Source organism: Solanum verrucosum, unplaced genomic scaffold (assembly GCF_900185275.1).
Source record: "Solanum verrucosum unplaced genomic scaffold, falcon-dt-bn FXZP01000040.1, whole genome shotgun sequence".
Lineage (NCBI taxonomy): Eukaryota > Viridiplantae > Streptophyta > Magnoliopsida > Solanales > Solanaceae > Solanum > Solanum verrucosum.
The window spans coordinates 2155701-2177726 of NW_026020323.1; the positions used below are offsets into that span (position 1 = coordinate 2155701).

Consider the following 22026-nt stretch of genomic DNA (forward strand, 5'->3'; position numbering starts at 1 on the left):
TGGCCTTATCAACTTTCCATAACCTCTAACTCAGATATGCCTGTCTCATGTTCATTGGCATAACCCTACTCAGGTCAAAAAGGGTGCAAAACATGTTCCAAACATCAGTAGCTACTGGACAGTGCAAAAACAAGTGATTAACAGATTTCAGATCCTTGTTACATAGGTAACATCTGTTGACCAGCTGAATTCCTTTCCTGTTAAGGTTGCCTAGTTTTAGACAGGCTCATATAAGGCAATCGAGTAGATGAGACTTTTGAAGGTGCAGTGGAGTTTTTTTAGACTTTGGAGGAGTTTCAGGGGCCATCAGAAGCAGAGGACAACTTGTATTGGAATCCAAGCAAAAATGGGACTTTCACAGTCAAGTCTGCCCATTTAGCAATCAGCAACCATGCTTATCAGATTATTGATTGGCAATGGAAGTTTATTTGGTAGTCTAATGCTCCTACAAAAGGTTCTGTGTTTCACCTTGTTGGTAGCTAGAAAGACAGTGTCGAGTCAAGAAAGGTTGAGAAGAAGAGAATTCCAGTTATGTTCCAGATGTTTGTTCTGTTAGTTTAACACAGAAACTAATAGCCATTTATTTCTAGATTGTTCTTCTACTTATCAATTGTGGCATTTGTTGGGAATCAAATGGTGTATGCCTGCTAACACTGTGGATCTTCTTAAGAAATGGTGAAGATTGGTTCCTGCTTGCATATGGTGGACAGTTTGGATAGAGAGGAACTCCAGCGTTTTTGAAGATAGGGGCAATCATATGCAGGAGATTTAGTTGAACTGTGTACTATGTTCCACTTTGGTGTAAAGAGAGCTTTTTTAGAGGAAGAGGTTTCTTTAATAGATTTGATAGGGCAACTGTAATTGTTTCTAGGCTTTTGTTTGGTAGCTCTGTGCTAGTGCTTTCAATACCAATATTTCCAATTAAAAAAAATTAGACTTTTGAGTTGAACAATCTCCTGTAAAGAAATCCCTTGCCAGTGGTTTGGGCTTGGGACTTCCATGTTGGAGGTCTTAAGTTCGAAACCCCTTGCCAGCGAAAGCAAGAGGTATGCCTTATGGGTCGAGCTCGTCGCACCGGGCTTGCCTAGTGCAAATTACCTCTCCTGTGTGGTTGACGAGCTATTGCATAGGAGCAAGGGTTTTACCCTATGTTTGGGATGGGAGCGGCTGTGAGTTTCCCTTGTCATAAAAAAAACAATCTCCTTTAAAGAAACAAATAACTTCCAAGTTTAAACATTATGCTTGAACTTATGGAGAGAGAAATGTTTCCATCAAGAAAGAGATCACTTCTTTTAGATGGGAAAAAAGAAAGGTAGGTCGAGCTATGTTTTGGAACTGACGGAGTCTTTCTGAAGGTTTAGTCAGATTTGAAACTTAAGTACTAGAGCAAGTAAAATGTATAAAATCTGGCCTTATGCAAAACTTCGATGTAATACATTGCAGGCCCATGTCAGTTCTCTATCGTATGTGCATATACAAGTTTTGGAAATCTAAAACTGGCTCTATGTGTCTTAAGCCATTTTTGTTTTAATCAATCTTACATTACTTAGAAACTCATTTCTCTACTATCTCGTCTACTTGCTTATTAAGAATTGTGTAAAAAGCTTTGTAAAGCTGGAGATGGACTAAGATCCGTGAAGTTTAACACATATGGTTCTCAGTCCTTGCGGTACTTCCCTGGTTACTGGAATTTTACTTGGTCAAGTCATTCTATTAGCAGCATATGTGCTTTTGCATCAACTGGCTTTCAATTTTCTGCTTAGGTCCTTTATATGGGTATTACATGCAAATGGGTACAATGAAGAGTAAAAGAGAGAGAAAAGGTTGTCCTCAAGCTGATTTAGAATATAAAAAACACAGTACTCCAATGTGTAGAATGTATTCTTGCAGAGATATTCTGTGCATTTGCTGCATCCGGATTATTTCTGATCACATAATATCTTTCCTTATTCACATGTCTCTTTATTTCTATTTTCTGATTTCTGATTCATCTGTATCTTCTGTTCCTTAAATCATGTAGGCAAGGGTTATCCGAAAGCGAAATTAACTTTCTTAGGGAGGTAAAATTGTAATTTCAATACCCCTTTATATTAGTTGGACATGGATCATCCGCTTCATGTTTTTTGATCTTATACTTCAGTGATTCTTGATTTGTCAAGATCTATTTTTGGGTAATGTTTTCACTGGTTGGATGCTTCTTACAGAATAAGGAGGTACAATCGAAAATTCTTCACTCAGGAAGAGCATCAGAAAGTATTCTTGGTAGGTAAATGTGTGTTCAGATTTTCTTAACTGTAGCATGATTGGCATTTGTATGTCCTCTGAAAAGCATGAACTAAGACTGATGCTTATTTGTACAAAAACTGTCACAGCTCTCGAAAAGATGACAAGACCACTGTATGCCAAGCATCCAATGGCAAAGTTTTCATGGACTGTCACAGAAGATACAGATACAGTAAGTTATCTCTCCTCTTGGCTCCCTTAATATCATTCTGGATCTTAAATTTCAAGCATGTCATTGGAGATGGAATTGATAGAGACCCAATGTGGATTTACTGGTTGTGTATGTGTGCCTATATTTCTTGTCGCACACAAATATGATGCTCTTCAGTATCTAGTTAAGGAGAAAGTTAAATTCTTGCTAAAAATAGATGATCAAGGAATCTAAATACAAAATGTCTTGCAGATGCAATTTATTGTGTAATTTATTATAGGGGCATGCATTGAATATTTTATTCTAGAGTACATGCCAATGCTCTAGAGTTATAAATGAAGCAGATACAGCTTTTACTGGATGTAAAAATGTTGTTCAGGTAGACTGAATGATACCAACTGTCTGATCAGGGAAATTTTTTATTCGTTATAATTCATTGAACTGTATCAGTTCATGGGAATAACCTGCAGGTGTCATATCTTATTCTCCTTTATATATTGTGTCTGGTGCAATCAGTATCATCATGCAATATGGGCTGCTTGTTTTTTTGTTGTCAAGCAACATAAGTTTTCTTAGTTGTTAAAAATTCAATGTGCTGGCAACAAATTTGCAGTTATGCATCAATAGCTCCCCTTTCCCCCTCTGTATTTCATGAATTAGTGAAGCTGAGTGCTTTTTTTTTTCTTTTTCCTTTTTTTTTAAAATCTGAAACTGGTAATTTTTTGTATTCCTCAGCATTAAGGGCTATGCTGGCCACCTCCAAAAACTGTTGCAAGAAAGGAAAAAGCTAAAAGAAATACTTACAAAGAACCTATGAAGTCCACTAATTGTATCTCCTCTTCTATATCCTGTTCTTTACACCCAAAGCCTAGAGTAGTAATTGCTTTCCATTTGATCTTCTGTATTGTACACTTTTTCTTTTTCCTTTTTGGTAAGGTTGAAGTGAGTATGGCGAAACCTGAAAGAGCATCACTGTGAGTCTGTGACACATGCTCACTCTTGGTATTATAAGCTCTAGTACAGTAGGTTTGAAAGATTCAGTCAACATACTAGTTTCTCTTAGTTTTTCGGATCATCTATGTTTTAATTTTGTACTATTCTTTTAACTTTATTGATCTTTCAATGTGCTTCTTTCTGGTGATCAAAAATATTTCTTAGCCAGTGAAATGGGCCACATAATTGCCCTAGAGATGCATAGTAAAACTGTAGTTCTCGTACTCCCATTGTTCTGATGTGTGTTTGTTCTGAACTGTTTACTTTCTTTAACAAAACCAGGCAGAGTGGTATACTAGATGCGTGGATGTATTAAACAATGTTGAGAAGGTATCTCAAGGAAAGGACATGGCTGAAGTTGTGCAGAACAAGGTTATGCAGGTATTACTTTACACCACTTTATCCCCCCCCCCCTCTGGATATGTCTCGCTAATTGATCATTATAGAAGAGAAGTACGGCAAATACTGCACTAATTATTTCTTTGAACATTTTACATCTTGGACTATCTGAAGCCTCTATTTGACTCTAGTTATTATGATACTCTGTTCCTTTCAAGTTTCTGAATGGGAGAAATGGAGAATTGAAGCTTCGTTTTGAGAGAGAGTTAAAGGCTGGGCAATTTAGCGGTTTTCATGCTGAATGTCTCACTGATACTTGGATTGGAAATCACAGGTTAGAGTCTGTCTTACCACTTCCCCTCACTCAGTGCCTTCCATAGTTGTGATTTTTGTTTCATTTCGTATCAGGTGGGCTTTTATTGATTTGACTGCGGGCCCTTTTTCATGGGGACCTGCTGTGGGTGGAGAAGGTGTGCGCACAGAACTAAGTTTACCAAACGTGGAGAAAACCATCGGTGCGGTTGCAGGTACTAAAGCGGTAGTCACATGTTTTCGCTCATCGCTGAGACTTCGTAGATAGATCTATACACTTTAGATTGTATTTATGAAGTTGACTAGGGATGTTTTAGACGAAATTGTTTTTTCTCCCTGTTGTGTACATTGTACATAATGGTCTTGGTTGATGTATGTGTTTTTGTTATTCTGCTCTTTGATGCCCTCTCTTAGTTTATCAAGGCAATAAGACAGCCCAAATAGAGCGGCATAGATATGTAAAATTCATTTAGGTGGCCCTAAGTAGTTTGGTATTGAAGTGTGGTAGTAGTAGCTGCTATTGTACTTGATTTTTCAATGAGTAGACAGAGTCCTAACTCCTAATAATCAGGTAGGTAGACAGATGTGGCAGTCACTTAACCATTCAGTGCCGTATATTGGCCTAAACACAGTGCGTGCTATGATCTTTCCTTTTTCTTCCCCAATCCTATTTTGCGGACTATCTAATTGAATAGTCATGAAGTCTCGTGAGAGGTAACCTCACACTCAGACTAGATGTTATTGAAGTCTACCCAACGTCTCCTACAACGGAAATCAATGGATTGTCTCTTTGTTGTTCCTGCTAATTAAGATTGTTGATAATTATCATAAGAGAATCAAATTGATTCGTTAGGGGTTACACTCTACCCAAATCACTCGCAATATCCTGATGATTTTGCAGCAAGTGAACAATATGAAGAAATATCAGCACCGAATGTTGTTCTTGTATAATGCTTTAACCTTAGTCCGAAGACCGAAGAGGTTAAGTAATTTCAGATCAAGCTAGTTCAAGAGGAGATCACATAGTTGTACATTTTAATCCATGTCTCACGTCAAGTGCTGCTATATCAGTACTGTTTTGAGTAAGTGATCATTATACCTTTGATCCACGACCTGCAATTGCAGAGAAGTTGCCCCTAGAAGCAGAATTTTTATTGTCGTACAACTTCACAGTGGTAATTGTAGGTGTTGAAAGAGTAGAGAGGGTGGAGAAAATGGGTTTCTCAACTATTTGTTTGTTGGTCATTTTACCCTTTTTTTTATCAAATAACTAAACAAAGAATCAGAGTTATCAAAGGCGAAAAGTGCAAAAAAGCTTTAAGGTCCGTGGGGGATTTAAGCACAAATAAAGCGTGGGCATTAATGAAAAAAGGCGCAAAGGGAGAAAAAACAAAATGTATATGTTTAGTCCAAGACTAATAATTATAAACATGAATGACAAATATATGACCAAAGAAATTGAAAAACATTTATGATAAAGTGAAATATCAATTGTTTAGTGTCACTTCTTCATAAGAGTCTCATTGACAAGGAAAAGTTTGTCTTAGAACCTTGATGATGACACTGACGCGCACATAAAGCGAGGCAAAGTGCTCAACACGTTTTGAGCCTCGCTTCAGGGCTTAAGTGCTCCTTTGATAACACTGCAAAGAATAGAAGTAAATCAGCTCAAGCAAAATAGGGAATACAAAATCAACTTCAAAATTATGGGAGAGACAAAATAGAGAAGTAAAGAAGATATGAATAAATAAATGAGAATTACTGAGTTCCCAATGATGTTGAGGGGATGGAATGAAGCTGAAGGTCATGACGACTCTAGTAGAGGTCAAAGAAATTACCTGCAGGCTTCTAGGAAAATAAGTTTTCGAAGAAGAGGTGCATATGATACATTAGGCAATTCTTACATAGGAAAGAGAGAATGTTGAAGTGCTATGTAAGATAGAGCACAAGTTCACATGCTTTTGGGCTCAATATATGTACAATACATGTCATGGGATTGGGTTGTGACGCTAGGCAACTTGAGTAGTTGTTGAGATTACTGAGGAGAAAAACACGTTGTGGAGAAGCGTTATAGTGGAAAAACATGGGAGATCAAATTACAGATGATTCTTGGGTGTGGTAATGAACTTGTGTGGTGTTAGCATGTTGGAAAGGAATAATGAAGGGAGGGCAAATTCGTTATGGTGTGGGTGAGCAGTGAGCTCATGAGGAATGATAATGAGATACATCGAATGTTAGTTTCTAAAGAATCAATTATAAGTGGGAGAAAAGTTGGGACTAATTATAAAGAAAATACAATTTTAGAGCAAGAGAGGGGTGAAAATAGGATTATTTGGAGGGAACTCGCTCCTAGAATGTTATTGCATTCTTGACATAGTTTGCCTTTGAAAAACAGTTTTGACACAGATATTTCATGTAAAAGAAGTAGAATAATGGTGAGTTTATGTTGTATGTGCAAAGAGTGTGGAGAAGATACAGCGTATCTACCAGTACACTGCAGGGTTGAAGTACAGCTATTGGAGCTAGCTAATCTTCTAGTTGTTTATCATCAGTTGGGTGTTAGTGCAGATTGTGCTGGGCATAATTGCTAGCTGGAAGTTACAAAAGATTGGGAGAGAGGACATAGGCTAGGGAGGTTGTACTTGTTTGCCTTTTCTGGACAAGATAGAATGAGTTAGCAGATTGCTTCATAGCATACAGCATGATATGAAAGTATTAGAAAATGGTTTTAGTTGTATTAAATACTTTTGATGTAATTGAAAAGAGATAATTCTTTTTCGTATTGATTACTGGCCTGATTTGCTAGATGGGTGAAATATGACATGTAACCTTACGTTGTATATTTTTTCCATTTTCTCAGTGCGTTAAAAAACTGAGTACATGATCTATCAGAAACAAAGAAAATCAGTTTCAACGGTATAAGTTATAACTGTTCAACAGGTTTCTTTGAAGCAATCCATTCAGTTTCACAGAAAAGGTCTCACTCCATTTTAGTCAATGAAATATGAGTCTTCATTCTCAGAAAATAGGAGTCTTCCCCTTCTCAATTTCTGTTTAAAATCTTTTCAAGTTAACTCTATCTCAAAACACAGTCGTTTATGCATTCTTATTTTGTGCTTCTTTGTTTGCTTTCAGAAATTTCAGAAGACGAAGCAGAAAATCTATTACAAGAGGCTATTCAAGAGAAGTTTGCTGTGTTTGGTGATGTATGATATACAAAATAGTTACTTAAATAGTTAATTTTCCATTATCATGTCAGTGAGTTCTGCTTTTCAATATTGTTAGTTAATTAATTGGTCAAGAGATATCTTTGGGGTAAACTATGGAGACTAGAAGTTTTTTTGGGCAGAAAATCCCCAGGAGAAATAGCTGAGCTAACAAAGGACATGGCCATGTCTTCTCTCTAAGTTGCCTTCTGGGAAAAAAGTTGATTGGTTTTTCACATGAATAGTGATGAGGTAGATTGGAAAAAGGGGAAGGTTATTGTTTGATCAGAAACCAGTCAAAATATTTCATAGATGGAACAAGGATGTGCTAGATCAAGATATATTTTGATGTATGGAAAGCAAGATTTAAGTAAACAACAGTAGAAAGAGATGCATCACAATCACTTGCTGTACATGGTCTTCATTTTACTTTTCTCTACTTAGAAAAGAGTTGTCTTAGGCATGACATTTCAACTTAGGAATAATATTATAGGTTCAACAGTCCGTAGAATTGTTCGAGGATAAAGACTATTACGAGTGCTCAGTCAAGTAGCATGGGCTGAATTTTTGGAGCCTTAGTTCTTGGAAATTCAAAATCTGATTACTCTGCTTCTGCAAACGAAGAATAAAAACTGGTTACTGATTCTCAATCGTCATCTAATTTTTTTCTTCTTGTTTTAAAGACCAAAGGTTTTATCTTCTACTCCTTTCTACTTTTGAAAACTAAAAACTTTTATGAACTCCCCTTTCTATTGTCCGCGTTTTCTTTTTTTTCCTCTCTTTTTCTTCTGATTTGGGGGTGATTATGTTTTGTCATTGAATGTACGGGTGCTAAAGTCTGATATTGGCTGTTCTGTTATGTAGGTCCAGAAAGATCATCAAGCCATCGATATTCTTTTAGCTGAAATAGATATATATGAACTATTTGCTTTCAATCATTGCAAGGGAAGGAAGGTCAAGCTTGCTCTTTGCGAAGGTAACCCTTGTCATTTGTTGTAGAATCCTGCATAATTTATATGAAAATTGTTGTTTGGCCATTCAGTTTGCTTTCTGTTAAAGCCTTGTAGTTATCTGACTATCTACGTATCCGGTGTTGGTTTTGTCTAGGTTTCCCTGTTCTTTTTGAAAAGTTTCAAATTGTTTTTCTTAAGTTTATCTTTATTTTGAGGAAATTCATGAGTGTAAATCATCAAACCAGAGCTTGACGAGAGAATGCAAGATTTGAAAAATGAGCTGCAATCTTTTGAGGGTGAGGGGTCTGATGAAAGCCATAGGACAAAGGCTGTAGATGCACTGAAAAGGATGGAGAACTGGAACCTGTTTAGTGAATCTTATGAGGTATCTTACTTTTGCTAAGTCGTATTCACTATTCAGTAACTTCTATGAGAAGACTAAACTATTGTTGCTGTTTTGATATTGTTCTTTTGTCCGAAAAAATTGCCATTGCTTATAGTTGCATTGTTTCTTTCACATGGGATGATGATAAGACATGATAATGATATTGATCATCAGTGATTAAAACCGTGGTCATGCAGGACTACAAAAATTATACAGTTGCTCGTGACACTTTCCTTTCACATTTGGGGGCAACCTTATGGGGGTCAATGAGACACATCATTTCTCCATCACTTGCTGATGGGGCATTCCACTACTATGAGAAAATATCTTTTCAGTTGTTCTTTATCACACAGGAGGTATGATACTAATTTGAATTTAAACTAATGACATTGCTTTGTACTTACATGTTCTATGCGTTTGTGCAGAAATTTAGAAATATTAAGCAGTTACCTGTTGACCTCAAGACTATCATGAATGGTCTTTCATCATTGGTGCTATCTTCTCAGGAAGTGATGTTCAGTCCGCACATGTAAGCATTTGGTTCATTCTCTTATTCATTGGTCCTTCCAGATAAATATTGTTCTCTATATTTGTCTCAAGTTAAATGTAGGTTAGTTATATGTTGAGGTGTAAAGGTAAAAGTGTTAAATACAGATATTGTATTGAATAATTGTCCGTGTAAGTATATATTTTATTTCCGCTTCATGGATTTAGCTTACTCGTCTTTAATTATGTGATCTTGTTCTAAATATACCCTCTGGATATGTGCCCCTATTTATTTTAGTCTGTTCTGTTTCACAGGTTGCCGCTGTCAGAGGATCCTGCTTTAGCCATGGCATTTTCAGTAGCCCGGAGAGCGGCAGCTGTTCCCCTGTTGCTTGTGAATGGAACGTATAGGAAAACTGTTCGTTCCTATCTGGATTCCTCCATTCTCCAGCATCAGTTGCAGAGATTGAATGATCATGGTTCTTTAAAAGGTGAGCTTTTGTGATCACAGGTTTATAGTAGTGCTTGTTGAGGTAGAAAAAGCACACGGCCAACTCTCCTTAAGTATGACATCATTTGAGAGGGAAAGGAGAGACATCTAGGGTGATTAATTAGAAAATCAAAGTTTTTGTTTCCCCCCTGTAGATTTATATTTGGGGCGGGCTAGAGAATAATAAATAAATCTTATATGGATATTAATTATCTTAGTAGTCATTTGTTTTGTTTCAACTTGTACTTTAAGGGGTCATTTGTTCTGAGGGATAAGGGATAATAATCCCAGGATTATCCTGCGTTTGGTTAGGGGTATTAGTTAGTCCCGAGATTATTTATTCCATCATTTGTACTATAATGATGGGATAAGTTATAGTAGTCATTTGACCCTTCGGGCTGGCCTAGTGGTTTGGGCTTGGGATTTTCATGTTGGAGGTCTCAAGTTCGAAACCCCTTGCTAGCGAAAGCAAGGGGTTTGCCTTCTGGGTCGAGCTCGTCGCACCAAGCTTGCCTAGTGCGGGTTACCTCTCCTATGTGGTTTGCGAGCTATTGCATAGGAGCGGGAGTTTTACCCTGTGCGCACCCAATGGGTAGCGGCTGCGGGTTTCTCTTGTCATAAAAAAAAAAAAAAGTTATAGTAGTCATTTGTTTTGTTTCAACTTGTACTTCAAGGGGTCGTTTGGTGTGAAGGATAATACCAAATAGTCCTGAGATTAAATTATAGTGCCACTTAATTTGTTGTTTGGTTGGTAAGTCCGGGATAACTTATCCCGGGATTAATAATTAGTACCGGGATAAATTATCCCTCCCCTTGGGTGGTATAGTAATCTCGGGATAAAATAAATAAATGACAATAATATCTCTTTAAACCCTTTTTATACATCACTTTATACACTCATGAAGGGCTTTTTTGTAACCAATAAATTGTTCTTAAAATTTATTATTTTGAATACAACAAACCAAACACTCAATAACTTATCCCATCATAACTAATCCGATCATAATTTATCCCATCATAACTAATCCCATCATAACTTGAATTCAAACTAAACGACTCCTAAGGGGTCATTTGTAAAATGCAGGATTATTTTATCCTGAGTTTGGTTAGGGGTATTAGTTAGTCCCGAGATTATTTATTCCACCATTTGTACTATAATGATGGGATAAGTTATCCCATATGTATGATGGGATATCCAATCCCATGGGATAACTTTGTCTATCCAATCCCCCATGCCAAACAACCCCCAAGTATTCATTCTTAAAACCATGTAATAACGATATGGTTATTCTTTGTCCGTTTTTATAGTCATTTGAAGTGAAATGAATACTAGATATGCTTGTCAATAATTGTGTGCTATGGAGAAGGCACCAGGGCCGGATGGATTACCTATGTCCTTTTATTTTGGCTTTCTGGGAACTTATGAAGGAGGACATCCTGAAGACTCTCCAATATTTTTATGAATATCAGAAATTTTTAGAAAAGCCTTAATGCAACATTCATAGCCTTGATCCCAAAGAAGGTTGGAGCTTCAGAGTTGAAAGATTTCAGACCTATAAGTCTCATAGGTGGAATATATAAAATTGTGGCAAAGATACTGGCTGAAAGACTCAAGAAGGTGGTTAACAATTTAGTTAACAAGCATCAAATGGCATTTATAAAAGGAAGACAGATCGTGGATGCAGCGCTAATTGCTAGTGAGTGTGGACTCAAGACTTAAAAGGGCAGAAGCAGGTGTCATGTGTAAGCTAGACATAGAAAAAGCCTATGATCATGTCAACTTGAGATTCTTGTTGAATACTCTCAGACAAATGGGCTTTGGTGAGAAATGGTTGAAATGGATTGGCTTTTGCATTAAAACTGTCAAGTTCTCTGTTTTGGTGAATGGTGAACCTGTAGGTTTTTTTGGTTCTGAAAGGGGTCTTAGACAAGGTGACCCTTTGTCTCCTTTCCTGTTTATACTAGCTATGGAGGGATTTGATAGCATGATGAGGATAACCTTACAAAATATATGGATTAAAGGGTTTGAGATAGGAGATAGTAGAGGGGAAATAATGGAGGTATGTCACCTACGGTATGCAGATGACACAATGATATTTTGTGGGCCAAAGGTTGAACAAATAGGTTACATCAGAATGATTTTGTCTATTTTTGAAGCTTACCTTGTGCTTGAAAGTTAACTGGGGAAAAACCAGTTTGTTCCCGATAAAGGAGGTGCCAAATATCCAAAATCTTGCAATCATTTTATGGTGCAAAGTTGAAAAGATGCCAACTACATACCTTGGTATGCCACTGGGAAGTGAACACAAGGCAGGGGAAATTTGGGATGGAATATTAGAGAAAACTGAAAAAAGATTGGCTAGGTGGAAGGCACAATACATATCACTAGGAGGGAGGCTCATCCTTATCAACTCTGTACTTGATGCACTTCCTACGTATGTAATGTCTCTATTTCCCATACCTCCCAAAGTTATGAAAAAGCTTGACAGACTTAGGAGGGATTTTCTGTGGCATGGCGGTAAAGAGGGCAAAGGATATAAACTAGTCAATTGGTAGACAACAATGCACAATAGAGAACAAGGTGGTTTGGGCATCAGAAATCTGAGAGCACAGAACAATAGTTTATTGATGAAATGGCTCTGGAGATACAATATGGAGGATCATGCATTATGGAGGGAGGTAATTAGACACAAGTTTGGTGAACTCAATCCATGGTGTACCAATGTGAGCACTGATACTTATGGAGTTGTAGTCTGGAAGACCATTAGAGCTCTATGGCCCAAATTGAAAAGAAACTTGCAGAAGAGAGTTGCAGATGGGAAAAGAATAAAATTCAGGAAGGATGCTTGGAAGGAGCAAAGTCCATCAATGGAGATTTTTCCAGACCTGTTTATTCTAAGCAACAACCCAGATGGCACCATTTATGATATGTGGAGTGCACAAGGATGGAACTTATTCTTCAGGAGATTGCTAAATGACTGGGAGATTGATAGAGTAGCCGATTTGCTAAATAGGATTGATGATTTCAATGGTACTACTGCTGAACCAGATACATTAAGATGGAAACACAATATTGATGGGCAATTCTCTGTTAAAAGGGTTTATAAAATGGAAGAAAGGGTACAGTGTAGAGGGCAACCAAAAATATGGAGAAACTTATGGAATAGTCCATCCCCAACCAAGGTAAAATGCTTTACTTGGTTGGTGGTTAAAAGAGCATGCCTGACACAAGAAGTTTTGAAGAAAAAAGGGGCCATCATAGTTTCCAGGTGCTTCTTATGCAATGAGACAAATGAAACAAACAGTCATCTATTTTTGCACTGCACATTTACAGCACAACTTTGGTCTCTATTTCTCAACATAACAAAGACAAGCTGGACTATGCCAGAGCATACTGCAGATTTGCTTAGTTGCTGGATGAAAAGAGGAGGCAGCAAAAGTCAAAAGAAGTGGTGGAGGATCATCCCACAATGCATCTGGTGGACAGTTTGGAGAGAGAGAAATGGGAGGTGTTATGAAGATAGATCCAATTCCATCCAGAAAGTTAAATGGAATTGTATAATATCTTTCTACTTTTGGTGTAAAGAAGTAGGTTTAGAGGATATAGATCAGTTTGTAGATTTATTAAGATCTCTGTAAGTATCTTCTTTTCTAGTTGTTTTTTTTTTTGTTTATCTAACACTTTTTGATGGTGTCCCGCATGTCCTTAATGCTGAGGAATACACATTTACCATTTCAAAAAAAGAAGAAGATATGTTTGTCAATTTACAAAGTTTTTAGTATGTAAATGGAGTAGTCGCACCGAGTAAGTACAACCTGTGTTTTACCTGATATGGAGTTTATAAAGGCTAAGTTGCATGGACTCTTCACTTTCGATGCCGCACCAATCTCGGATTTCTCCAAAAACACACTATTTTTGGCGAATCCGACACGCACCCCTTCACATTTTTAAAGAGCCGAGCAACATAGTATGAAGGGGAGTAAGGCCTCATTTTTATTTGTTCAAGTTAAGACATCTGAATATGAATGTACATATCTGATTATTAAGATGTATATTAAGATTTAAGATGTTTGAAACTAAATATACATCTTAATATTAAGATGTTGTATTAAAATATGAATATTAAATAATTAAAACGGTTTATTTTCTCTACATCTGAATGCAAAAATCTCGTCTCTGTTTAAAAAATAATAAATATAATATAAAATACTAATTTATCTAATACCATATCAACAAAATATTTTAAAAATATTACATGGTGGTTGATAGTAGCAATGACTTATGGTGGTGGTTAGTGGTGTTGTTGGTTGATGGAGTGGGTACGTTGTAGCCTATAGGGACGGAACTACAAGTATACTAAGGGTGACCAGGCGGACACTCTTCGTCGAAAAATTATACCATATACATGAGTTAAATGCTACTTTAAACGGTTAAATGTTATACTTTGGACACCCTTGAAACAAAAAGGGGTTCTAGCCCAGTGGTTCTAGCTTCTAGGCACTGAAAAGCCTATGTTCAGTGAGCAGCACTTTTACAAGAACTTCTAATTTTACTGATTACTTTTGTTGATAATACTTAATAAATCTGTTAATTTTGAAATAATTCAAAACTAACATTACTTATTAAAATAATCCTTTATTAGAGACATACAACTTAAAAATCCAAGAAAAGAACAAAAAAAATTAGCAGGGTTTTTAAACGATTTGATTTTGACATTCTTTTTTATTGATTAAAAATTTGAATAAAACTTAAAAGTAATTATTTAATTTAAAGTTAATAAGCAAAACCTACAATTTTTTATAAAGCTAATAAAATTGAAAAAAAAGCTCCATCTAGAAATTTAAAAAACAACACAAAACTCTTTTGATTCTACTCTCCATTTTTAATGTCTCATTGTTATTGTTGTTGTCACCGGAGCTTGGTGAAAGCTTGAAGTGTAAAAGTGATTCATTTGAAGCTGAATTTTCTCTTCTTTTTTTTTCTGTCCATTCAATTCATACTAAATTAAATATGAACATTAAAACTAAATATTATGCAGTCAGCTAATTTATCTGCAAGGAGAAAGCAAGGATAAGCGGGGTCAGTCACACTGACATATTGAGGAATAACCTCAACCATAGCTATTTACCTGGAACAAGCATATATAAGAGATCATGCAGTTTATAAATCATCAAGAATAGCTTGTTTCAATCAACTTGGCAAATTCATATATGAAAATTGTATTCAAGTTGTTTAAATAATCACATCGTTATTTATTGGGAGGATCTTTAGGATTGAGTATTCTTTCTGACACTATGGATTTACCATAGCCATCTGACTACCCTGTCAGCTAGGTTCCCTTCTAGAGGGTCTTTATAGTTTATACAACATTAGTTTGTCCTACCAGGTCTAACAATCCCGATCGACGTTAGATAACAACGAAACTGACAAAGTTAACTTCCTGAAACAGTTTATTCATAATGCCACATATATTCATATTCTTCTTGTGTCAACTTTGAATCCAACAATATATAATAACTCGGAAATAGCATAAATTCAAGAGTAATTTTTTCTGTTTTGAGAATGGTAACATGTAATCTATATATCCACAGGTATGTATACTACATCAAAATATGTAGTCCCCCTTCAAAAGTATTACAACTTACAGTTTGAACATCCATCTATTGTTCCTTGAATAGTCTAAAACGTCAAAAATATCTTCTGGTTGAGCTATTAATTGTGTTTACACCAAAAATAAAATAGGGACAATCCTGCAAGTTGCTCTGCTTGTCTTCAAAACATCTCCTATTCCTTTCTTTCCACATTGTCCATGAAATGCATGCAGGGACAATCTTCCATCTTCCTTCCTTTTTGTCTGCATTGCCATCCTTGTTCCAGCAGTTTAACAATCCTTTGATGTTCCCTGGCTCCACCCACTTAGTCCTCCGTAGATAAATGAGTATCTTCCGCAACTGGTCTGTCCAAACTTCCTTCAGTATCTTTGTAATATCCCCCCATTAGCTTTGTTTCCCGGAGAGGCACTACATCAGCTTTCCATGCATCTAGAATGTTTCTGATTAGCCTCCTTTTTCTGCCACAATTTAGCCCCCTAACATTCCAAGGCACTCTTTCCAAGGCATAAATTCAAGAGTAATCAGTATGTAAACTCATGGTAAAAGTGATTTAGTACATTTTCAAATATTTGATCATATTCTTGCTTGTCTGCGAGAAAAATCAATTTTTGGATTAAACATTTCAATGCAAAATTCAAATTAAAAACATGCTATAGTTGAAAATCAACTATGGAGGAGTTATCACTCACTGTACTTCCGCCAAAATAGCTCCAACCTTGCTTCCAATAATTATGTCGCAAAAATTTCAAAAATCTAAATTCACGACATAATGTTTAGATGTTATTTATCCCAAAAACTCATGAACTCTAAATATTTCTTGACATAATGCCATCTCTTAATAGACCACCACCACCACCACCACCACTACTGTGTCAACCTAAATTTTCTAGCTTAAGAAATGATTTCTACAATCTTTATTTATAGGTTATGATGTGGAACTTCGAATTTACAAGAAAGTTATTATCCCCCAGTTTTGATACCAAAATCTGCTTTTCAGGTTGTCTTCCCAAAGTTGGAACTCTTAAAAGAAAATATCAGATTTTATTTAATCCTAAAAATCCCAGTTGTTATTACTACTTCTCCCAACCAGAGGATGAATTCACGGTGAAATATGTATGTCAAGAACTTACTTGTAAAAGCAATCTCAAGAAAAAGAACGAACTTGTAAAAGTCAAGAATGGAGAAAAGTGATTGGGTGTCCTCAATACTAATTGTCTCTGCTATCTTCTTCATTTCCCCTTTCTCTCTTCTGTATCTCTCATTTCCTCTCTATTTTTTCCTTCTGAAAATCACTGCTGTTGGACAGCATGGTTTGAAACCAGCAGCACTACTGTTTTTTTTTTTTTTTTGATGAAGTACGGAGATTTCATTAGAAGGCATAAGAATATGCAAAGCAAAAATTACAGCAAAAGAAGGGGTCTGCTTCTGTACAAGAATTTACTAAATAACTAAAGAGCAGACATAGTCCAAAAAAGTTCAACAGTGGTTACAGGGGCCTGGTTGAACCAGCTATATAAGAAGACCCAACAGTTTTATTTGTTGACTGCCTCTTCTCCTACTTTTTTTCCAAAGCCGCGGCCTTTTCTCTCTCTCTTGATTACTATTTAAAATTATCATGGAGGTGGGTTTTTAACTTGGGACTTAAGTTGTTTAATGGCTTGGGTTAGGTATTTTAATTGTTTAGTTGTTTTAAATGGTCCAAGCCCAATTCTTTAAGTCATTGTATGGTGACGATGATTGAAAATAGTAGTTAATGGTGGGGGCGGCTGATTATTGTGGTGGATCATTGTTGTAGCTAATGGTTGTGGAAAATAGTGGTGGTTGATAGTGGTGATTGTCAATAGTGATTGGTGGTTGTTGTGATAATAGTGGTGGGTGGTGATCTTTGTAAATGGTGGCTAGTGGTGGTGTCAGTTAATTGTGATGATTGGTGGTAGTAGTAGTTGATAAAGGTGGGCGATCATGATGGTTAACAATGAAAATGGATGAAGTAGTGGTGAAATGCCATCTTTACAGAATTACTTGAAGCATAGCATCTTAGTGATATTAATATTTTATTATAGGTCTCAACTATTCACTATATTCAGATCCATTAAGTGGTTGTAGAAGAAAAAATAGAAATGCACTTATTGATTAAGATTCAAATCTAAAAAACAAACACACATAATGGCTGACTTAGATCTAAAGGATTAAGACTTGATCAGACCTTCAGTAGCTGCAAACAAATGAGGATTAAGGCCACTTATATAATCTTGTTATTTGTTTTATATGATGGTTCAGGAGCCTTTAAATGCTTATTCATGTCTGCCATCTTCTCCCCCCTCTCTTCTTTTGGGTTTTATGCTGGTTAGGGCTTGTGTTTTGCAAATTATAGTGCTTTGATTTCCTTCATACTGCAGGTTCACATGCACATAGCAGATCTACCCTTGAAGTGCCTATCTTTTGGTTTATTCACAGTGATCCCTTGTTAGTTGACAAGCATTATCAAGCCAAAACGCTTTCCGATATGGTCATTGTGGTGCAGTCAGAAGAACCATCCTGGGAGAGTCATTTGCAGTGTAATGGGCGGTCTCTCCTGTGGGATTTGAGGTTATTATTTTAATGCATTTAAGATGAGTTTGGATTATATATTACAACTTATTATATACATTTTCTTTCTCATTCATTTACCTTACTTTTATTTTTAGATGCTTTAGACTTGTATTTTGCTAGTTTTATTTAAAGAAAATAAGCTAGTGGGCTTCTAAAGATGTTCTGTAGTTCCTCACTTGAAAAAGCACATATTATGCGCTGAAAATGATTAGGAAATTTGTTGGAGGAAAGGTCTGTGTGGTGATGGCCTAGCAATGGTTTAAGCATGCAAAATGGGGAAGGTGAAAGTGATAATTTTGATGAAAAGAGGAAAATAATAATAATAGCTCTAGAGCACTCCTTGAGCCCTTAGGGATTACATGAGATGGTAGAATTGCATGGATTCGTGATAAAGCACTCTTGTTTAAGAAAATTAAGCATTACTATGGTTTTATTCCTGATTCTCTGACCCATTCTACTTCATAAAGGATTTCACATACCGATTAGGGATGAACTCTATTATGTACGGTCTTTAGGCCGAGTAAACACAAATGACTATGACTATGACTAAACTTCACTAAGGTATAAAAGCTGCTATTTCCAATGAGATCTTCTGATTGAACTTTAAGGTAATGGGAGAGAAGGCATTCGACAGATTAATGGTAAGTAAAGCTATAGACTGGGTTCTCACTATAAGCCAGTACCCGCTCAATGCGGTATATTTTTTTATTTGAAATTGGAAAGTAGAAAATAAAGGACTTCAAAATAAGACTCCGGCAATGTTTTAAAAAAAACAATTTTAGGGCTACACAAGTTTTTTTTTTTTGTGGGGGTGGGGGGGATTTTAATTGTTGCCGAAGTTTCTCTCCGTGAGTAACTTTCTGATAACTCTTTTACCTTTAGTAATCTTGTGCAATGCGTGATGCATATTTTCTCTTATCACATGTCAAGACTGAAGCATTACTCATGACACTCGTATTACTATAAATTAGCTCATCTATGACCTTAATAGATCAATTGAACCTCTCTATCAATTCCTCTTCATTCAGGTCAATTTCATTCCAATGTTAGTAAATAAATTTCTTTTAAGGCAAACTAGGTATTCTCTAAGACTACATTTCCTGACTCTCACACTTATATTGACACTGACATACGGTCTTTAGTTAGACATAAAAGGCTCGTGGAAAATACTAGACCTAATATAGGCGTACAACAGCAATAAAATCTTAATACCCAATGGGATCACATGTATGGACCTTTTCCTTTCCTTGTATTGTGTTCTTAGTTAATTCCGGGTTGATTTAGAGATACCGTTGATCTTTTGAATTTTGGGACAACTTCCCTCCATGTGATTTCAGGTTTGTTGTTCTTTCTTTAGCTTACCTGAATTCTCATCTCAAAAGAACTCTCTGTTGAGTGGGATTTGATGGTTTTCTAAGATATTGTGGAAATGGACAATGCTGATCTGGCATTTGCTTTCTCATCTGTTATACAGGAAGCCTATTAAAGCTGCTTTGACTGCTGTGTCAGAACATCTAGCAGGAATGCTTCCCCTTCATCTTGTTTATAGTCAAGCCCATGAAACTGCAATTGAGGTATTGGAAGACATGAATGTGAATCTTACAATGGTCTCACTCTGACTATAGAGACTTGTAACTTCTTTATGTTAGGTGTCTATAGACTTGTAACCTGAAAGTTTCTAATTTCTTGCATGTAATTAACTTCTTCTGAGGGATTGTTAACTTCCTGAGCGTCTCATGCACTTCTCCTCTGCACCTTTTTTTCTTCTCGCTCGACAAATTATTTCTTTTGGTAGTGAGGTAGGATAAGCTCTCCAAAAACAAGAACACTATTCAAGAGAGTTTTTTTTTTCTCTCTTGCTTCCTTGGAACCCAAGTTTTAAGATCTAAGAAGTTTGTCACACTTTTATGACACTAATTATTTTAGTAATTTGTTTCATTCTTGTGAGAGATCAATAGATTTTAGTGAATGCTTTCTTCTACTTGTAATTCTGTTGAAGCTTATATGTGACTTTCATTAATTTAATATTTCTGCTTTATTTCGGGGTACCCCTTTTAAAGAATGTATTAATAAAAATGCAATAAAGATAATAAGAGAGCACTTCATACTCTTGTATGTGTTGCATATGCTTTACTTGATACTTTTCCTTGAGACAGAAGTGGTAACATGTGTCTGGTTTAATGTGTTATGTTGAGATTAAAGCTTGTAATTTAAGTCTGGTTTCTCCAAGTCACCTCTGTTCGTCTCATTACACTTTAAACAGGACTGGATTTGGTCAGTTGGATGCAATCCTCTATCCATCACTTCCCAAGGCTGGCATATCTCCAAATTCCATTCAGACACTGTTGCTCGAAGCTATGTATTGACAGTACTTGAAGAGTCCATTCAATTGGTCAATTCGGCTATTCATCGCCTTGTTATGGAGCGGACATGTATCCTTTATGAATGTTTTACTTTCATAACTACAAGTAAAAGATTGTTTTGATTGCACAAATTGTCACTTTTGTGAGTTGTCTCATTGAATATATTCCCCAAGAAGGTTTTGCAAACTGTCTTCAGCAGATTGCATAAAAGATTTATTTCTCTGTTTGAATGGTGACTGTCATTGCGAATACTTATTTGGTCTTAGCCGTCTCATGACATGGGAACTTATCTCAATATTTGAATATGGAAATGTCTGTCTAAAATTTCAGGTTGGTCAATAGGTCCTTTGGGGTTAATAGATTTTAGCACTTCTTTTTCATTGGTTTGGACAGTGGATCACTAGTTTCAAACTTTCTTCATTAGTTACTGATGTTTTTTCATATAAGTTTGGTAATTGACCTTTTATCAGATTTTCTCTGTGGATCCTTAATCTGGAACAGCAGAACAGACTTTTAAGCTCTTTAAAACCCACGAGCGCGAGTTGGTAAACAAATACAACTATGTTGTTAGCTTGTGGAGAAGAGTAAGTTCTTTACGGTTTTCACCAATCCTTATTAAGTACTATGTACACAAATATTTTTGCCAAACACTTGTTACACTATCTTTTTTCCAGATAAATAACACTTGGTGTATTATCACTTTAAGCTTGGTAGAATAATTTGTTTCTTATTTCAATCTAATTGATCTGCATTTTCTGCATGAGTTAGAATGATGTTTGCAAGAAATAGTTTGATATGTGTTGGCTTTTGTTGTCTTAAATTCAGCCTGTTTATGAAACATATTCCTGACCAATTTATTCCATGTTATGGGTCCCTCGCAGATTTCAACTGTCAGTGGGGAACTGCGTTATCTGGATGCCTTGAGACTTCTCTATACCTTAGAGGATGCATCAAAAGGGTTAGCATCTGACATTTGTTAGGTGGCTGATTGTGACAACCATCACTAGACACCCTTATTGTTGGGGTTGCTTTTACATGTGCAACCAATTTGAGATAATAGAATACGGTGTTTCACTACATTTGGAAGTATTAAGCAACTTCCATTTGGCATCCAAAAGTTCTTCACTTTTCACTTAACGTATGTGTTTGATAAATTTGTTTGCTAAAAGTCTCCTCTTATGCAGGTTTGTAAATTATGTTGATACAACTCTAGCCAGTCTCCATCCAATACATTGCACCCGTAAAAGAGAAGTTAAGGTCAAGTTTGACATGACAACAATACCTGCTTTCCTCGTTGTTTTCTTCGTTCTTTGGTTTGTGCTAAAGCCTAGAAGAGCCAAGCCTAAGATCAACTGAGAGTTTCGTGGTTGGCGTGCCTTGAAAATGCGAGTTACTTAGTTTCCTCAGTATGATTTCCCCTGGTGGGAAACTCTGTTGAGCCAATAGAGCTCTCTTATGCAACACTGGACTAGAGAGCATAGGCAAGATAGGTAGAATAGCTAGGTCAAAATCATATGGTGTTGCACTGTCTTTGCTTTGTAAATTTTCATCTCCCAGTATTATAACAGCTGAGATTTTGCTCTGGACCATCAAGTCTTATTTTTTCTTGTTAGTAGCTAATAACTATTGTAATTGTGCTCAGTGCATGCCTTAATACTGTATACATCTCAAAAAATGATATCATTGATTACAATTTACAATAGCAATGTGAACTTTACTCCCTTTAGATGATAGCAAAGGTTGCCTGATGCAGTCCATGCTTATTATAACTGGAGGAAAATACTCGCCATTCTTTTCTTTTGGGTAAAATTGACTAGTTAATGCAGTTTAACCAGTAGCCACTTTTTCCTATATCCCATT

The 22026-nt window shown here is 36.2% G+C and overlaps 1 protein-coding gene across 3 annotated transcripts in view; it reads left to right on the top strand.

Annotated features, from left to right (window-relative positions):
* LOC125835409 (uncharacterized) overlaps positions 1–21892 on the top strand; it is a 33231-nt gene extending 11339 nt beyond the window's left edge. For 2 of the 3 annotated variants that reach the window (XM_049514532.1, XM_049514533.1), the window contains 18 exons: positions 2021–2060; positions 2205–2262; positions 2373–2455; positions 3710–3808; positions 3985–4100; positions 4175–4293; positions 7214–7284; positions 8149–8260; positions 8483–8622; positions 8820–8978; positions 9048–9151; positions 9424–9599; positions 17611–17800; positions 19278–19377; positions 20067–20235; positions 20668–20750; positions 21048–21124; positions 21351–21892. In XM_049514532.1, the coding sequence (XP_049370489.1) occupies positions 2021–2060; positions 2205–2262; positions 2373–2455; positions 3710–3808; positions 3985–4100; positions 4175–4293; positions 7214–7284; positions 8149–8260; positions 8483–8622; positions 8820–8978; positions 9048–9151; positions 9424–9599; positions 17611–17800; positions 19278–19377; positions 20067–20235; positions 20668–20750; positions 21048–21124; positions 21351–21522 (2068 nt within the window). In that variant the 3' untranslated portion in view covers positions 21523–21892. Of the gene's footprint in view, positions 1–2020; positions 2061–2204; positions 2263–2372; positions 2456–3709; positions 3809–3984; positions 4101–4174; positions 4294–7213; positions 7285–8148; positions 8261–8482; positions 8623–8819; positions 8979–9047; positions 9152–9423; positions 9600–17610; positions 17801–19277; positions 19378–20066; positions 20236–20667; positions 20751–21047; positions 21125–21350 lie in introns of those variants that run through there. The other variant, XR_007443411.1, reaches the window with a different exon arrangement.
* The last annotated feature ends 134 nt before the right edge of the window (positions 21893–22026 follow it).